At 35.3% G+C, this 17,584-nt stretch overlaps 1 protein-coding gene across 1 annotated transcript in view; it reads left to right on the top strand.

The window, feature by feature from the left end:
• ITGB5 (integrin subunit beta 5) overlaps positions 1 to 16,453 on the top strand; it is a 1,724,339-nt gene extending 1,707,886 nt beyond the window's left edge. Inside the window, exon 15 of the mRNA XM_044074928.1 lies at positions 15,381 to 16,453. Coding sequence (XP_043930863.1) covers positions 15,381 to 15,476 — 96 coding nt within the window. The 3' untranslated portion in view covers positions 15,477 to 16,453. The remainder of the gene's footprint in view (positions 1 to 15,380) is intronic.
• Positions 16,454 to 17,584: the final 1,131 nt, after the last annotated feature.

The following is a 17,584-nucleotide window of genomic DNA, read 5'->3' as shown; positions in this document are numbered from 1 at the left end:
TACTTTAAACCTAACACAATGTCGTTTATCTGAAGATCATTACAAACTGCTGAGCAAAGGATTGAAATTCATACCCTTTGCTATGGACAATATAGCTAATGCAATTATTGACCTTAGATTATTTACTAGAAGTATAATGTTGAAGCTATTATTTACAAATATGAATCCCACTGAAATGTTTTATAAAAAGTCTAGTACTTTTATTCCTCAGTTGTCACCAGTGCTATTGGCTTTTACTAATATAGTTGAAATTGAATTAAGGTCCCTATATACAAAGAAATGTGATAAAATAAGAAAATATAATTTAACATATGGGGAATATCAAGCTCTTCTGGAATTAAGGAATGATAAAGAATTAATTATAAAGCAAGCAGATAAGGGTGGGGCCACTGTGCTTATGGACAGAAGTTTTTATAATACAAAATTTAAAAATTTTCTTGCTGATGTCAACACATTTAAACAAATAACCTTTGTAGAAGTAAAGAATCAAATAATGCAAGTAAATATGGTTATATATGACATGCAGTTAAATAATGAAATAACATTAAATTTATTTAATTATTTTTCTGTTCCATGCACCAAAATCCCACAGATTTATGGAATCCCGAAAATCCACAAATCATTACAAGACCCTCCACTGAGACCCATTGTTTCAGGTAGAGGGTGGGTAACTGAACCCATCTCTAAATATTTACAAAAAGAATTGGCGAAATTATTACCTAGGTGTAACAGTATTATAAAGGACACAACTGATTTTTTGAGTAAATTAAATACATGGTATGGCATGGCAACAAATGAATATATTCTGGTGACACTTGATGTGGAATCACTATTTACAGTCATTCCCATTGACTACGGTGTTGAAGCCATAAGGAGACTATTATTAATGGACTCCACTAAGCAACCATGTGAAGTAGAAAAATTATGTTTACTATTAGACCTAGTTTTGACTAAGAATGTATTTATTTTTGATGGCATTCCTTATAAACAACTTACAGGAGTAGCCATGGGAACCTCAGTGGCAAATACATTTGCAAATCTTGTGCTATATTACTGGGAGAAAAAATATGTACTAAGTAATAATAATGCACACAATGTATATGTAAAAAGTTATGTTAGATTTGTGGATGACTGCTTTTTTGTATGGGAAGGTACTGAAGAGAATTTATTGCTATATTTATCCTACTTAAATAATACAACTAACTTCTTAAAGTTTAAAATGGATTATTCTAGGCAGAGTATAGTGTTTCTGGATGTTAAATTGTATAAAAGAAATGAAAAATTGGAAACAATGATCCATAAGAAAGAAGTTCATACAGTAAGATATTTGAAAAAAGCAAGTATGCATCCCCCACATATATTTAAGGGAATTGTTAAATCACAAATGATTAGGGTGAGTAAATTAATAACTGATAACAAACAATATGAAGCTGAAATAGCTAAAATAAAGGATGAATTTGTAACCAATGGTTACACTGAGATTATAGTAAATAGTATTATGGAAGAAGTGAATTTAGGTAGACATAATATGTTTAAACCAGTATTTAATGTCTCTTTAACACAAATTGAGGACTCTTATACAGTACAAAGGATAGGGCAACAGCAAAAAAGTAGATATGTTATGACATACAATGGGTATACATATCAAACTATTAAGAATATCGAAAGAAACTGGCCAATATTGATGGCTATGCCAGAAATAGAAAAGCTGGTAGGCCCTAAACCTAGTTTTGCATATAGTAACCATCAATCTATAAAAAGTATATTATGTTACAAAGATTTTAAGGAAACACGCAAGCCAGAACAAGGTAGGCTAGGCAGTTATAAATGCCAAAACTGTACTTGCTGCAAAGATATATTTGAATCTGACCAAATATTCAGACACCCTGTTACAAATAAGGAATATAAGTTTCACATAGCAGCAACATGTAATACGAGTAGATTAGTCTACCTCGCTACCTGTACGCATTGCTATGCATTTTATATAGGGAAAACTACTAGACGGCTTAAGGACCGTACTATAGAACATAGATCTGAAATGAATAGGAAAGTACAAACAAATGCCCTATATAAACATATCATGGAATTTGAGACTCATAATTTTAAATTTAGAGTGGTAGATATAGTTGAGCAATCTATAAGAGGTGGGGACATAAATAATGCTATAGAGTTAAAAGAATTAGACTGGATAATTAGATTACAGGCAGATTCGAATCCAGGTCTTAACAGTGCAGTCAGTATAAAGCCTGTTTTAGTCAGAAAGCAGTTAGAAATAAAATAAAATAAGATTAATATATGCTAAATATATGTGTATGTATGCTATTATACTGCTTTTTAGATGATAGTTATGTTTAGTAAAATTCTGTCATTTTTAAAGTTTTATAGAAATTTCAAATATAAATAGTTGATTATATGCTTTTAAATTATCTAATGATGTAATTGTTTAGATATGTTTTTATAGGCTGGTTCTGATCATGTGTTTTTTAAATGACCCTCTATATAAAGAACTTTTAGATGTGATTATGTATGCTGATGAAGGGATGTGAGCCCGAAAGCTTCATTAAATACTACGTTCTTGGTGATTACTTAGCTTTGTTTTATTTGGATATTTGGCAGTGAAGTGTTTTCTGGATTTTAGGCTTACAAATGCCCCAGGGCAGATAGCCTAGTACTTAACTATGAAACTATGAGAGCATTATGTGACTGAAATTGGCCTGGAAACAGTCTTGAACCATACTACGAATTGAGCATCACATTTTTCAGGTCATTACTTTTGCATTTTACAGTTATTACAGTTTTACGCTTGACTGCAGCAAACGTACTGTACACATGCAATGCATACAGCTATAATCCAGTTATGTTATGTTATGGCACCACAATCCTGCTTTACACCTTTTTGCTTACATTTATTGATATTGTTTAGTGTTTATTGCAAATCAGTTCTTATTGTTCATGTATTGCACTACACTTCTAATTGCCCATTTATTGCAGTACAGTTTTTGTTATTTATTCTTTATTTCAGTACAGTTTTTTTATTCTTTATTGTTTATTGCACTACAGTTAGCATAATATATCTGTATTTACAACACTCATGGTGCAACCTGGCTAGGCGCCCAGCATGGGACTGAATGTTGCGAGCTCTCTCAGCTGCAACTGTTGGGAGAGAAGCACACTATTATGCATACCAGTTTTGCACAGACTCAGCTTGTATTTTAGTAAAGTAGTGGCAGAAATACTTGCATATGTCTGCGGCATGCCCAGCCCTGAACTCTTGTACCCAGGTGTCCAATGTTCTCCTCTTTCTATGCTTCAGGCCATTATAGTGGTGATGATATTGCTCACCAGTGTGGGGGATACCAGTAGCAATGATAAGGTCCCTGGCCAACCAATCCCAGGCCTCAGCCTTACATTCTGAGCCCTGGTAATCACCCTGCAGCAGCCTAGGTTCATTATTGCATATCAGGAGCCCAACAAAACCCTGGACTCCTGTACACCCCATCTCTGTGCTTGAAAGTGCCCATCCTCTCCAACACCACCTGGCATACTGACAGAAAGACTCCAAGTGTTGCAGAATTCCTGCCTATTGCCTTAATATAGATTGTTTTCCTGCCCTTACACATCATTCAGCAACATTCAAAAAAGCCCTGTGGTGCTTAGAGTCGTGCAAGCCAGTTAACTAGAGCTAAGCTTCTCAAAAACTTGCATAATGGAGGTTTTAGTGAAGCTTAGCAACATGCAAGCAATAATAGCAGTTAATCATGTTTAACACTATGCAGCACTTCTAAATGTAAAAGTTATATTTTTAAATTAAACAAAAATTTAGATTACAATTAAATGGTATGCCTGCTAGGGATTCAAACTCAGCATTTTGAAGCTCTAGGCCGTCACTCTACCCATTTAGCTATTTGGATAGTATACAAACTAGTATACCTTCACATATACTAGTAAGCTACTGCAGCGTGCCAAGCAGACGGGCTTAAACATAAGCAAAAATAAATAATAACATCTGGTTTCTATTTTTAGACATCTGGCAGGTGTCAGCTGTCTATATGTAAGCGTGGCTTGGCATTGCTGCACTCTGTGCCATGCCCCGCAAACAGATATAAAAAAAATAAAATAAAGTAAATAAAAAAACAGTTATTGTAATTAATTTTATCTGGTTTCTATTTTTAGATGTCTGGCATGTGCCATCTGTCTGTGTGTAAATGCAGCTTGGCATTACTGTGCTCTGTTTCACACAAATGGACATAAAAAAAGACAAAAAAAATTTTACAAATTTAAAACACAAACTATTAATTCACAGCACATTTCAACTATAGCAGGGAACATTAAGGGGAGCCTCACTATGTACTTAACATCTGACCAACTCTACACTTCTGCCTACATGGATTCAATATCACTGTTACTATGCTCTACCTCAGCAGCGCGCCGTGATTAGTATGCATAGTGCACTACCGAGGGGGAACCGTGGCTTTGTACATGGATTTTATTGGATCCTGGGGTTTGTGTTTTAATGTAAACCCTCAAACAAAAAAGCAAACAGCCCCAGAACCCATTAACATAATACAAACACACAAAAACTATGTACATATTTAAGTTTAACCCTCCTAATAGGAGCAGTTGTCCTAAATAGACAACTGTACACACAGGCATTATATCACCTAAAGTTAAGGTTATCCATGCTAGGATGCATGTTACTGCCTGTGCACCTTCTTACACTAATTGCTGTCTGTTGTCTTTATTCCCCTACCAGATGTGGAAAACAACTTGCATGCTTTCAGAAAATATTAACTTTTAGACTCAAAGAAACCAGTGCTGCTGAAAGAATTAATTAGACTGCATTATACTAGAATTAGCTGAAAACAACTGAAATGAGACTGGAATGAAAGTCTTTATCTGTTAACTACCAAACATGTGCTAAACAGGTGCCAGTCACTCATTTATGGGCCAAGTCTTTTGTACTTTTCAGAATGAATTCTGCAAGCAGTGTAGTTCAGTTAATAAGTTTTTTTACATGTTTATAATATCTGAATACTGTCCTCATTAACAGTGCTGATAAACAATAACAGTCTGTAGAAATGCTGGAATGCTGGTTAGTAATAACAGTGATGCTAAATATATCCAAATTTTCTGCACATATATTCTGATTCTTCTGAATAATATCAATTGAAACAGTCTTTTAGTATGAATATTTAATCAGATTTCTGTACCTCCAGCTTGAGTGTCTGTTCTGCAGTCCAAAGGCTAACTTCCTTTCTGAAATGCTGGATATTTAATCTTTTCTGTGTGTCAGTCCAAACTAATTGTATCTGCCGTACTTCCTAATAATCCCAAAACATTGTAATGCTTTTCATGCCTCTTTAGCCTTGGTTGCCTTCGTTTCCAAGTCTTGTCTTGCATGTGCCTCTTTATCTAGCATTCCATTGCACGTACATCTTTCCCTTGAGAAAAGAACATTCTGTAAACATTATTTCTGTATATCTTTTGCTTAGCCGGCAATATTGTATCTTTCCCTTGAAAAAGGAACACTGTATTTCTCTTGAACTGAATGTATGCATGTAAACATAAGTCTGACTCTATATTTTCAGGCCTGTTATTTTACCTTAATGTACTATACTCTAACACTGCTACTTTTTATTGCCATAAAATCAGCTTGCCTCCATGGAAACATAAGAAAAAAATGTATCCCACAGCTACAGGTTTCTAAAGTCATGCTGAACATTTATTGCTAAAGGAAAATTTTTCATTTCATTCAGTGTTTTTTATATACTTGTTTCCACTTAAAAGATGTTATTAAATTAGGCCAAGGGTCTTAATCCGGACATTCAGCTAAGCAAAAATAAGGGAAAACATATCAGTTCTACATGTGTTATGATCTGTGTACTTTTCCACCCCAATCCCACCTCAAAAACCCAAGATTGCAACCTATTATAAACATGCTTTTGCCCATCATTTTCTTCTTTTTTTTTCATTGTAATGTCTACATTTCTTAATAGTCAAAAAGAAGAAAGATAAAAAAGGCATTGTTTACTTTAGTATGTTTATCACATGAAACAATATCTGAAAATGCTTTACTATAGAACATGTAATTTATATCATGACAAGTTTTACAGAATTAATGTTCAGAACAAATATTATTTTACTTACAGTTACGTTATTCCTTTCTCTTCCCCTTAGTGTCCTTCCAAATGTTAATGACATAAAGTGGGGCAGAAGCCTTTCATTCCTCCACAAGTTTAACAAAGTCAGCAAAAGTCCATTCTTTCCCCTTTCTTGTACAATCTTACAGACATCCATGCATTTTATAACCTAGCAGTTCATTCTGAGGAAAGATAATGTAACAGACTCTGAGGTAACACTTTTCTACTTTTCCATGAAAATTGTTTACCTCTTACCATGGCCAATTGTAATTTCACCAGTATCCACTTATTAAATATGGGTTAATGTGCAACCAAAGGCTGCTTAAGATCACTTTGTAAGTAAGTGTAAGTGTAAGTGTGTCAAAGACTTTTGTCAGATTTAAGTACAAAATAAGGGCATTTAGGCCTAAATCAGAGGCCTTTCCAACTGTCTCATCAATGTGAATCATGTCAGTCAGGTTGGAACAGTCAGTGACAAATCTAGGTTTGGTTAATGTCTGTAAACAAAGCATATTTTAAGCATTTTTTTCGAGGTAGCTGTGTAAACAATACTCAAAGCATTTCCAGAAATGGAAGTTAAATTAATAAATAAATAAAGATTTTCTATTATCGATACTCTATAAACTGCCATAGACTGTCTCATTTCTTCTGGAACAATTCCCTTCTTTAAAAAGGATTTAAAAAGAGCAATTAGATGTTCAACCAAGCAATCCTTCTCACAAACGAATTGGAAAACACGGGATGTTATCAGGACCTGTGGAGCATAACTTCTTAAATATTTTAGTCAGGGCTAAAGGTAGAACAAGAGATAAATGTACATTAAAAGTTCAAAGACTCCTTGGTTATCACACATTTACAGGATATACTGGAAAAATAATAATTAAAATTTGTTTCAGATGAGGATCTAATCAGTTTATCTTGATACAGTACAGGCCAAATGCAAAGGTCCCTTATTTAATAAATTATTATACCTGTAATTCCTGTTCATATTGCCATTCAGAGCTAGTAATCTAAAAATATACTTTGATTTACCACCACAAGTACATTCGTTCAGTTGTTGATTTATTTTATCCTGACTGCATTTGTTAACCAGGTAGTAAACATTTTATATGTACTGTACTTTGTCTCTTCTTGTTTAACAGCTGACTGACATAGCTTTGCTCCTCTATGGAGGCCTTTTAAACTTTATACTAACTTTAACTTTTATATAATTCAGTATAGTGAGCTGGGATTGCTGAAGGCAAACCAGCATCATACCACCTTTGACTGTGCTGTCCTGTTGAATGATGTGTAGGAAGACATAGTTATTTCTAATCCTAAAATATTTGATAGTGTAGTACTTCAAACCTTGCAGGATTAAAATTAGTTTTTTGTAACCACAACAAAGAATTATTAAAATTAGAATTCTGGACTTCTCTTTACTTTCTTATAAAATGGGAAGAAAGTTGGCAAGGACACCTGTTTACAACCAGATTATTCAAATGATATTTGAATAATTTGATTTTATTTTTTCAACTACTTGGGTCCAGCACATAACAATTACAAGAGGTACCTGGACGACATCTGCATTTTATGGAATGGTACCCTGAATCAGTTTTATGAGTTTTTCAACTATCTCAATTCCACCACCCCCTTTTTATCTTTCACACATAATGTTAATGAAAATGTGCTACATTACCTCGATGTAACCCTGTATAAGGTTAATTCTTATTGTACTTTTCATTCTAAGCTTTTCAGGAAACCAACCTTTTCCAGTTCATACTTACACTTTGATAGTGGACACCCTTTTTACCAAAAGAAAGGTATTATTAAGGGACAGTTTATTCGTGCTTCCAGGATGTGTAGTACACTTGTGATTTCTTGAGTGAAATTGACTTGTTGAAATCATTATTTCTGGAGAGAGGATATCCTAACTCTTTAGTGACTAGTTTAGCACAAGAAATTATTGACAACAGAGACAATAGATATCCACCCTTGTTGGGTAAGGGGTTTCCACAAGTATCCGAGGTCACTACCGGGGGCAATATGGAACAGTCCAGTCGCTTTATTTACACTTACTCTCTCAGTTCTTTGGATATTGAAAGCGTGGTAAGTAGGCAATGGCCGGTACTCACCCTCCATGATGAACTGAACAAACTGGTGCAACCACACCCTAATTTTGTAAGGAAAAGAGGTGTTAACCTTAAGGAATTGTTTGAAAAGAAATGCACTCCAAGATCAACATCAAACCATTCTAGGTTGGGCACCTTTAAATGTGGTGCCTGCAAGCAGTGTAACGTTATTGCAAATGACTCAACCATTTACATTCCATCGAGAAAATTCCTTTTTAGTTCTAGTAGTCGCTCTAATTGTGGAACAAAAGGGGTGGTTTATTTAGGGTTATGCACATTCTGCTCCAGTTTCTATGTAGGAAAAACTGAGAGGCCTCTAAGAAAGAGAATCTACGAGCATCTTTATGACATTTCTAGGGAAAGGGAAACTAATGCTTTTTACAAGCATTCAATTATTTGCCCTAGAATGGAGCTTAAGTTTATAGTGCTAGAGCATGTGACACCAGATGCCAGAGGAGGTGACTGGGAGACAGCTTTAGAGTATAGAGAACTCCTATGGCAACTTAGACTTGATGCTGGGAAACCACCTGGCCTTAACGACAACATAAATATTAGTAGTGTGCTTAGGTTGAGGATGGCCCGGTTATAGTGCCGCTCACAGTAGTTATGCATCAGATTGTAATGTGGCCATATTACAATATTGCACACTTGTCTTTGTTTATATCGAGTTTTACAATGGAGATGCATCACTACAATGCACCACGCCTCTGGTGAATATATATGTATATATATATATATATATATATATATATATATACATATATATTTTATATTTTTTATATATTTTATATATATACAAATATTATATATATTGTTATTTATTTAAATGTGGCACTATGTCTAGATTTCAGCATATTGCAGTTGTATTTTAATTTTGGCTTGGAATGGATTACTCAGTTTTTTACTATGAAATGGGACTATTTATTTGTCTTATTTTTATATTTATACATACATTTTCTATTTACCTTTGCCATTGTAGTGCATATGGTTACATACATTTTAACAATATTTATATATTAATATATACACTTTTTGTGATTTTAGTATTTTAGTATGAAAAGGTATTTTAATAACCTTAACAATTAGTTCAGTCATTGAGTTAATTAATTATTCAATTAACCATTTTAACATGTGACTTTAAGTTTTGTATTTATTCAAGCAAACTGCACCACACTGTTAACTTAACAAAGCTCGGTATTTACCGAGCGAAAGCGCTCGTTTTATGTTGTTTGTGGTCACCTAATAAAGGATTTACGAAGCTTGCTGGTTTACGCTTCCTAGCTGTGGATTTATCATTTTATTGGTCCTGTTCTTTTTCTACTTTGGTGATTTCTTCATTATTCAAATGATCTTAAAATTTCAACAATCAGAGATTAGCCAGGAATTAACAAACTGTACACACAGGAGCCTTATTGTCACCCCCTAAAAGTTTGGGTATGCACAATGCCCTGGTATACATGCATGCAGTAAACATCCTCCTGGCAAATACAGGCTTTTCCATTCTAGCTAAAGTGAGATCGAAAAGATAAATGCATGTTTTTTTTTTTTTTTTTTTTTTACTGCTTATAGTGGCAGGCATGTTGTTCCTTTGTTCAAGTAAATGGCAAGTATAACTGTAGTATATTTTCGATGTGCTGTACATGGAAATTTTCTTGCATGAAGTGAGTAAGGGAAAGGAAAAACTTGACTGCCAGCTTGACAAACTTTTACTTGCTTTCTTTTGCATTCATGATTGTCAGCTGGAATGTATTGCTCAGTCAGAAATGGCGAATAAAATCAGCTTGCCTTTTCTGAACAATTGAAAGGATGAAACTAATGTCTGGCATTATTGATTGACTTTAACCCTCCGTGATTCACCACAAAATCAAAAATGTTATGAGGGGCAGGGCAAAAATATGAGGCAAAATCAGGGAGAGTTCAGAGGCATGGATGGAACCTGTGTGAGGGCCCCCAGAAGTAAATACTGATCCTAAACAGACAATTGTTGAATAAAATTAAGACTGCAAAATATTTGATACCAAACAAATGTGGGCAGCTCTTACTGCCATTGCAGTTGTGGTGGTCCTAGTGTCATGCAAAGCTGCAATCCACTGGCATCATGAATGAGAACATTTTGTGCTGCAATCCATGGCCACATCATGTTGTCTAACTTGTTTGTAAACTGGATCACTTCTACTATTATTGCCTGCCATGCTTGCTAAATGCCACTAGCAGCCATTTTAAAAACTACCTCCTCCTTTCTTCCAACCTTAAACAGATGTACTGTTACTCTTCATCACTACCATAAGTAAATTGTTATCATATTTTTTATTTTATTTTTATTTTATTTTACATTTGTTGACCGGGATAGTCCAACTGGATTCATGTCCATTTTCAGCAGAGGCCAGGGAAGAAAAGCTCCAAGGTAAACAGATACAATAAAAACAATGAAAACATATTACAAATATGGTATAGACAAAGAATACATGAGCAAAAATGAATAGACAAGTTCAACAGGTTAGAGTTACTCCCTGGTGACAGTCAGGGGTAAGTTCATCACTAATCTGATTAATAGATTTTTCACATTATTGATGAGAGTTAGCCAGGCTTGTTGCAGTGGCAAAGCCAGTTTAGTGCCAGATGTTTTTTGAGTTTTGATTTAAATTGGGCTAGGGAGGGGAGCAAAGTAATATCAGCTGGAAGTGTGTTCCAGACTCTGCCTGCAGAGTTTGCAAAGTGGGAATCACTGTCTGCATTGTTAATTTTGATTGTCTGAATTAGTAGTCTGTTCGAGGATCGAAGCAGTCATGGATTGTTATAGGGGGTGATAAGATTTTTAAGTGCCGGAGTATTATCTGGATTATAAAGGATTTTATTAGCCATAATCAGCAAGTTATATTGGATTAGACTGGGTAGTTCAAGCCACCCAAGCTGGTTAAGATTGATGCAGTGGTGTGTCCTAAAAGGTAGGCCAGTGGCAAACCTGGCAATGTGATTATAACAGGTTGAGAGTTTATTAAGTACAGTCTTGTTTAGATTTGAGAGTAGGGGAGATGTATATAGAAGTGTTGAAAGTAGGAGAGAGCGAGCTATGGCAATTTTGGCTGGAGAGGTGAGGAAGCCTTTTATTCTGTAAAGTGACCCTATTTTTTTATTGATGGTTTTGATCAATTGGTTTACATGTAGGTCGAATTTTAGGTTATTATCAATAATGACACCTAATAGTTTTGTAGAGGGGTCGGGGGAGATTATTGTGCCATCATTTGCATTTATGGTAAAGGTAAAAGCAGGAGACCTTTGTGTTGGTGAGAATAACAGCATTTTAGTTTTTGGGGATTTAGTATCAATCGACATTCAGAGAGCCAGTTTTCTATAGTATTAAAGGTGGACTGGGTAGCAGACCATAAATCAGAGATGTAGCTGAGAAAATCAGGGTGGAGTCATCAGCATATTGGATACAGCTGACATTTGGGATGACAGTATACAAGTCGTTAATAAAGATGGAAAACAGTAGGGGCCCTAGTATGGAGCCTTGTGGTACTCCAGGGGTGTTATGTAGTAGGTTAGAGAGCTTGTTCTGCCAAAGAACAGCCTGCTGTCTCCCATTGAGGTAGGATTTAAACCATTGAAGGGCTTTAGAATCTAGACAGAAAGTTTGCAGGGTGTGAATTATAAGTTGGTGGTCAACCATGTCAAATGCCTTGGAAAGATCCAAGAAGAGGGCTGAGGATATGTGATTATTGTTATGGTTATTGTTTATGGGATTGGTAAAAGCTAGTAGGACTGAAGTAGTGCTTTGGTGTGGATGGAAGACGTGTTGGGTATCTGCCATGAGGTGATTCTGGATTAGGTGGTGCATGAGTTGTTTGTGTATACATTTTTCCATAATCTTTGCAAGTGGAGAAAGTATAGCTATAGGTCTATAATTGGAGAATTCAGTGGAGGAGCCTCCTTTATGTAGTGGGATTATGTAGGATATTTTCCAAATGGTGAGAATTTTAGCTTCTGCTATGGTACAATTAATTAGTATTGATACTGGGTAGGCAATAGCATCAGCTAATTTCTGAAGGTACTCAGCGGAGAGTTGATCAGCGGAGAGTGTGGTGGGTTTTAATTTTTTGGTCTAGGTACGGATAAGTGATGTGGACACTGGCTGGAAGCTGGTACTATCAGGGCCAGGGGAGCTAGGAGGTAATTGGCTAGCTAGGGCTTGAATTATCTCGGTACAGAAATGGTTAAACTATCTGAAACATCCTCGGGGGGTTTATCAATGGTAGCAGCAGGGATAGGGGTAGACTTTTTCCAGGATGAAGTAGCTTATTCAGACCTGCCCAGAACTTCTAAGGATTGTTCTGGTTTGCTCTTTGTAAATTACAATAATATTGTTTTTTGTTACTGGTCCAGAATTCCCCCTTTGTTTGCCATTATGAATTGTTTTGCATTGTCTTTGGGATTTATTTTCATATTTCATATATCTGTCAATTAATTTTTCTTTGGGTTATAGGATGCCATGTCTCATTCTTGGCTGTTGCAAGAGTTGTATATTTCATCTTCTTTGTTGTTATATGAGTTGTACATCTTAACAAGTTATTTCTAAATACTTCTGCTGCAGACCTCACTGAAATGTACAGGCATAGTTTTAAATAATTGTTTCTAGACATGTGGACAGATTTGAGAGTATGGCAGCAATGAACCAAGACAGTCATAGTGATGCGATAATGGTCAGGCTGACAAAAATGCATTTATTTTGTCGTGAAATTCTACCCAGTGCAAACCTACAAACAGCACACTAACTATTTAATATTGCTCTTGATTTTTCTCTAACTCTGTATGCCCTCATGGAGGTTAGATGTGCTGAAGTTATCTTGATTTTTTGGAAAGCTGCTACAGCTATTGGGATTATAAAACCCTAGTTTCTCCTGTCAAATCACATTTCCATTAACTTTAAATGGAGTACTGAAAGATACTGCTGAGTTTGAGAATCCACAGTAAGAGGGTCTGTGACTCACTTGCTGTGATTTGTATAGATTGTAGATATGTGTTACACATTCTATAAAAAATGTTTTGTGAGGTGTGGACAAATAGCTGAGATAAACTGAATTTTGAATCTCGGGTTCTGTCCCAGACGTTCCTTCTCACAGTCAGCCAGAGGACTGTATTTCTTGCATTTAGAAACCTCCTCAAAATCAATTACAAAAGGCAATATACATAAAAAGATCATTGTGTCTAATCCTGCCATCAAAGCTGCTAATTTGTAGGCTGCCCAATAGCACAGAGCCAGGGCATCCATCTATACCTCAAGCAACTTGAGATTGGTAATAAATTCAGGCTTCTGGTAGGGTTGGCCACAGGATAGGATGAGATGGCTGATGGCTGGCTCTCCTATTTCTTGGGGAGATTTGGGGGAAATCTGATGATTGAGGGGGCAGTAAAGACCAGAAGCCTTACAAGACATCTCAGACTAATACATTGGGACAAGCAACATCATTGCATTAGCTGCTACCTCAGTAAGGAACTATGATTGGACAATGCAAGTATGATTGCTGTTGTCTCTGCACTCACAACTCCCCTTGGCATCTCTTTCTCCATAGACATACTCAAAATGCAATCTGAGATTGAATTTTGAGAAGCCAGGGGCCCGCCCAGTGACAGGACAAGGCCAGGTTAGCCAGTAATGAGTAGTTGAAGAATCCATGGCTGGGAAAGTGCAGAGACTGGGGGGATACAGCCAGAGAATGAGCAGGTTCAGGGGAGAAGTTAGTGAAAATAAACTTGCTAACTTCTATTCTTACTTGTGTCTACATTTTACAGAAGTTTCACTGTAAATTTTATGAATTCTGAATATACACAGATCAGGGCATCCACAGAAGTGTTTACAGTGCAATGCATAATTTGAAATGAATGCTTGACCCTTACACACTTATCTTTACATAGTAATATCCATTCATCATCTTCTAAACTCTTATTTCATATAGAGCTTTACATAACAATCAAAAGCTTTTGTGTGTCTCATCTTAACAGTGATTAGCTCAGAAATGTACTCTACTTTCTATAACTGTTTATTTTCCATATATACTTAGATGTTTAAATTCTACATTATTTTGAAGATACACATAATATTCAGAACTAAGTAAAGACTCAGTAGATTTGTAGCCTCAGGAAAGAATGTAGCTGTAAATGACAAAAAAGCTGTGAATCCGTAAGAGCCTCCATAGCTTTATGACCCCACTTGGTGAAAATAGCCAATTAGATAGACAGATAGATAGGTAGATAGTGTTTTTTTCTTCAGCAAGATGCATTCAGTTGTGGTAGGAGAAATGATGTAAGAGCAAGGGAAACAAATTCCTTAAGGAAAGTATCATGAGATCTCATGCAGCTCCAATGTGGTGTGCACTGAGGAAGCTTTCTTGGACAGGATGACAGAAAGAAAGAAAGTGCTAAGTAATTTGTTTTTTTAATATGTGGAAGTATGGTGATCATTCTTTAGGGAGGAAAATATAATAATAATAAAATGGCCTTTATTTGCAGCAGTGGTAGGAATGTATTAATCACATGTGGTTTTGCCATACTTGCATTCCCAGAAGGTATTTTCAGCTGTTGATGTCTCTTGTGGCTTAACAATATCTGATGTAAGTAGGCATGTAGGAGGGATATTAATCAGATGTCACTTAAGCAGATGGATCAGAAGACGTTAATGACATCCAGCTGTGAGATTAAGCCTCAGCAAAAGACGCATCCTGAAATCTGTAAACTTAAGAATTCTGTGTACTAGAGCCAATTCTCCCAGTGTTTATAGTGAAAGTAAACATTATTTTCCTGGTACTTAAATGCATCTCTGTCATAGAAAACAGTAGCGGGACTCCCCCTATAATTTGCTATAATTTGGCTGTGCAGCAATAGTATGACAACAAAACACATGTTTATTTAAAATAGTTAGAATGCCAGGATGATTGTGATCTGTCACGTTTAGTTATGTACTGCTTTTAAGTCCCATATGCATGCATTTACTAGTCAAAAAATGTATGAAGGTGATTTCTGAAAAGATTGTTTAGGCTCAGAGTGAATTCTTCTAGCTAGAACTGATTTTTTTCCCTTGTTATCATAATCTCAGCACAGCATTTTCAGCCTTTGTTTTTGTTTTTCTTTTCAGGCTTCCAACCCACTTTACAGACAGCCAGTCTCAACTCACAATGTGGAGGCAATGCTCAACATGCTAAACAAGACGTACAATGGCTCCATTAACTGATTTCTATTTATTTATTGTTTTTATTCTGATTTGCACCAAACCCACTGATTGGAATGCTAAAAACAGTGGGAAAGACTCTATATCCTGGGTAATGTATCCTTGTGAGGGTGAGAGGACAGAACAAGAGGGGTGAAGATAATGAAAGTGATGAAGAAGGATGTCTTTTATTTGCACAGAGATGAAAATGTTCAGCAGTGCATGATGCCACAGCTCCTGAATATAAAGCCATGCTGATGACTGAAATATTTTCTGTTGTTACTGGATAAAGAGTAGACTTAACCTATTATCTGCTGGAACATTCTGAATGTAATCTGAGTGGCATGCCATGCTACGGTTTTTGATAGACTGCAGTAGAAAGGAAGTTTGAATCATTACAGTAGTCTTCACAGATCTGCACATGTTTTTTCATTTTTTTGTGTGAAGGTTTAAAAAACTCTGAAAAAAGACAAATTGAAACTTGATGCCAAGGCCAATTGTAATGCTTACAGTACAGTTTTATACATAAATATATATAAATATCTCTATACAGTTTTACAGTAAGAACTTCATGTTTACTTTCCCAGAGTTGTTCCTTGCTACACAATGGCTATCAAATCAGTACTGTACATAGTATTCATTTGTATTCACCCCATAAATCTAGCCTATTTTTATTAATGCTTGATTGCAGTTTATTTCACAACTGTAATGATTTGGTTACACACCCATAAATGATTCTGATAAGTGTGTGATACCTCTAATTGTTTTTTATAGAATGATGTATAAATTTCTGATGTTATTAAAATAGGTACTAATACTGTATATATAATGAAATGTGTTTTCTTGATTTGCACAGGAGACAAAATACAATGGTAAAAAAAATCAGCTTTATCCATTATTTCTTCTACCTAGTCTAAATGAATTGCATGCATTGCATTTTCCACGCTTATTCAGTCAAACTAGGTCAGTCAAAAGGCAAATAAAGATGGATTTCTGATACACATCTGTTGTCATTGCATTATACTGCAGATTTTACTGCTGTAATTACCATAGTGACACGATTCCCTCAAGGAAAATCAGTTATACAGAAAAAAAATAAGACATGTATGAGCTGTAGACATCTCTACTCTTAATTTCCTCCACTGGGACAATGGTTGCATCCTTTTTATTTTGACAAAATCAAGGTATATTCTCACAGTACAAACAAATATTATCTCTATAATTGTGAAAGTTATATTTAAGAAGTTTAACAGTTAAACTGTTTAGCAAAAAACAAAAAAAAAATCTTTAGACTGGCAGCATTCTTTAGATTCTGTCTAAAACTGAATTTAAGTCATACTAATTCTTTTAGCACTGCTATTACTGGTTTAGAATTTGATTGTCCACAGGATGAACCTGAAAATGATCTACTGGGATCAATTTTCTGCACTAGTTAACAACTGATAAATACATAAGTATCCATATCTTAACCATAGTAACTTTTTAAAATAAATTATAGTATTTCAATAACTATTCAAGCTATTAATATGCTAACACTGGCTGTTTTACTGCTCCATCTGTAAGCATTCATATATGGCCAAGAAAGCTTTGTCCATGTTGTTTAGCTAAAAGCTGTTTATGGAAATATGAAAGTTATAACTATTTGCTTAATTATGTGAGCAACATAATTCTCTGGCAGTAATCAAGGGAAGCTAAAAAACATTGGTGGTTGTGTTGACCATCATTAAACACTGAGCTGTTAATTTCCAGTAGCTTTTATGCCACATGAGTTTTCAATTATAAATGTAAATATGAAATATAATAATACATAATCAAATGATCTTTGAGAAACGCCTGCAGGTGCCAGTAGGACTGAATGCCAAAAAACATAAAACTACAGATTCAGGAGAGGCTACTGAAACAGGTAATTACCTTCAGGAGTCAAATCCTGGATGCTCAACCAAGGTTTTTAACTATCACATGCCATGCTTGCACCACATATGAGCATCTGCTACACCTGAGCTAAGTGCTCATCTCCATATTTCTTCAGGTCTTTCCCAAAACAAAGATCAGGAAACCCTTCTGTAAAAGAATTCTCAACAACTTTAATGCTTCTGTAAAAGAATGCTTAACCGTTGTCTCAACAAAGATAA

This window comes from Protopterus annectens, chromosome 6.part0 (genome assembly GCF_019279795.1).
Source record: "Protopterus annectens isolate FY-2018-M chromosome 6.part0, PAN1.0, whole genome shotgun sequence".
Classification (NCBI taxonomy): Eukaryota; Metazoa; Chordata; order Ceratodontiformes; family Protopteridae; genus Protopterus; species Protopterus annectens.
This window is presented reverse-complemented; position numbering and strand designations above follow the sequence as displayed.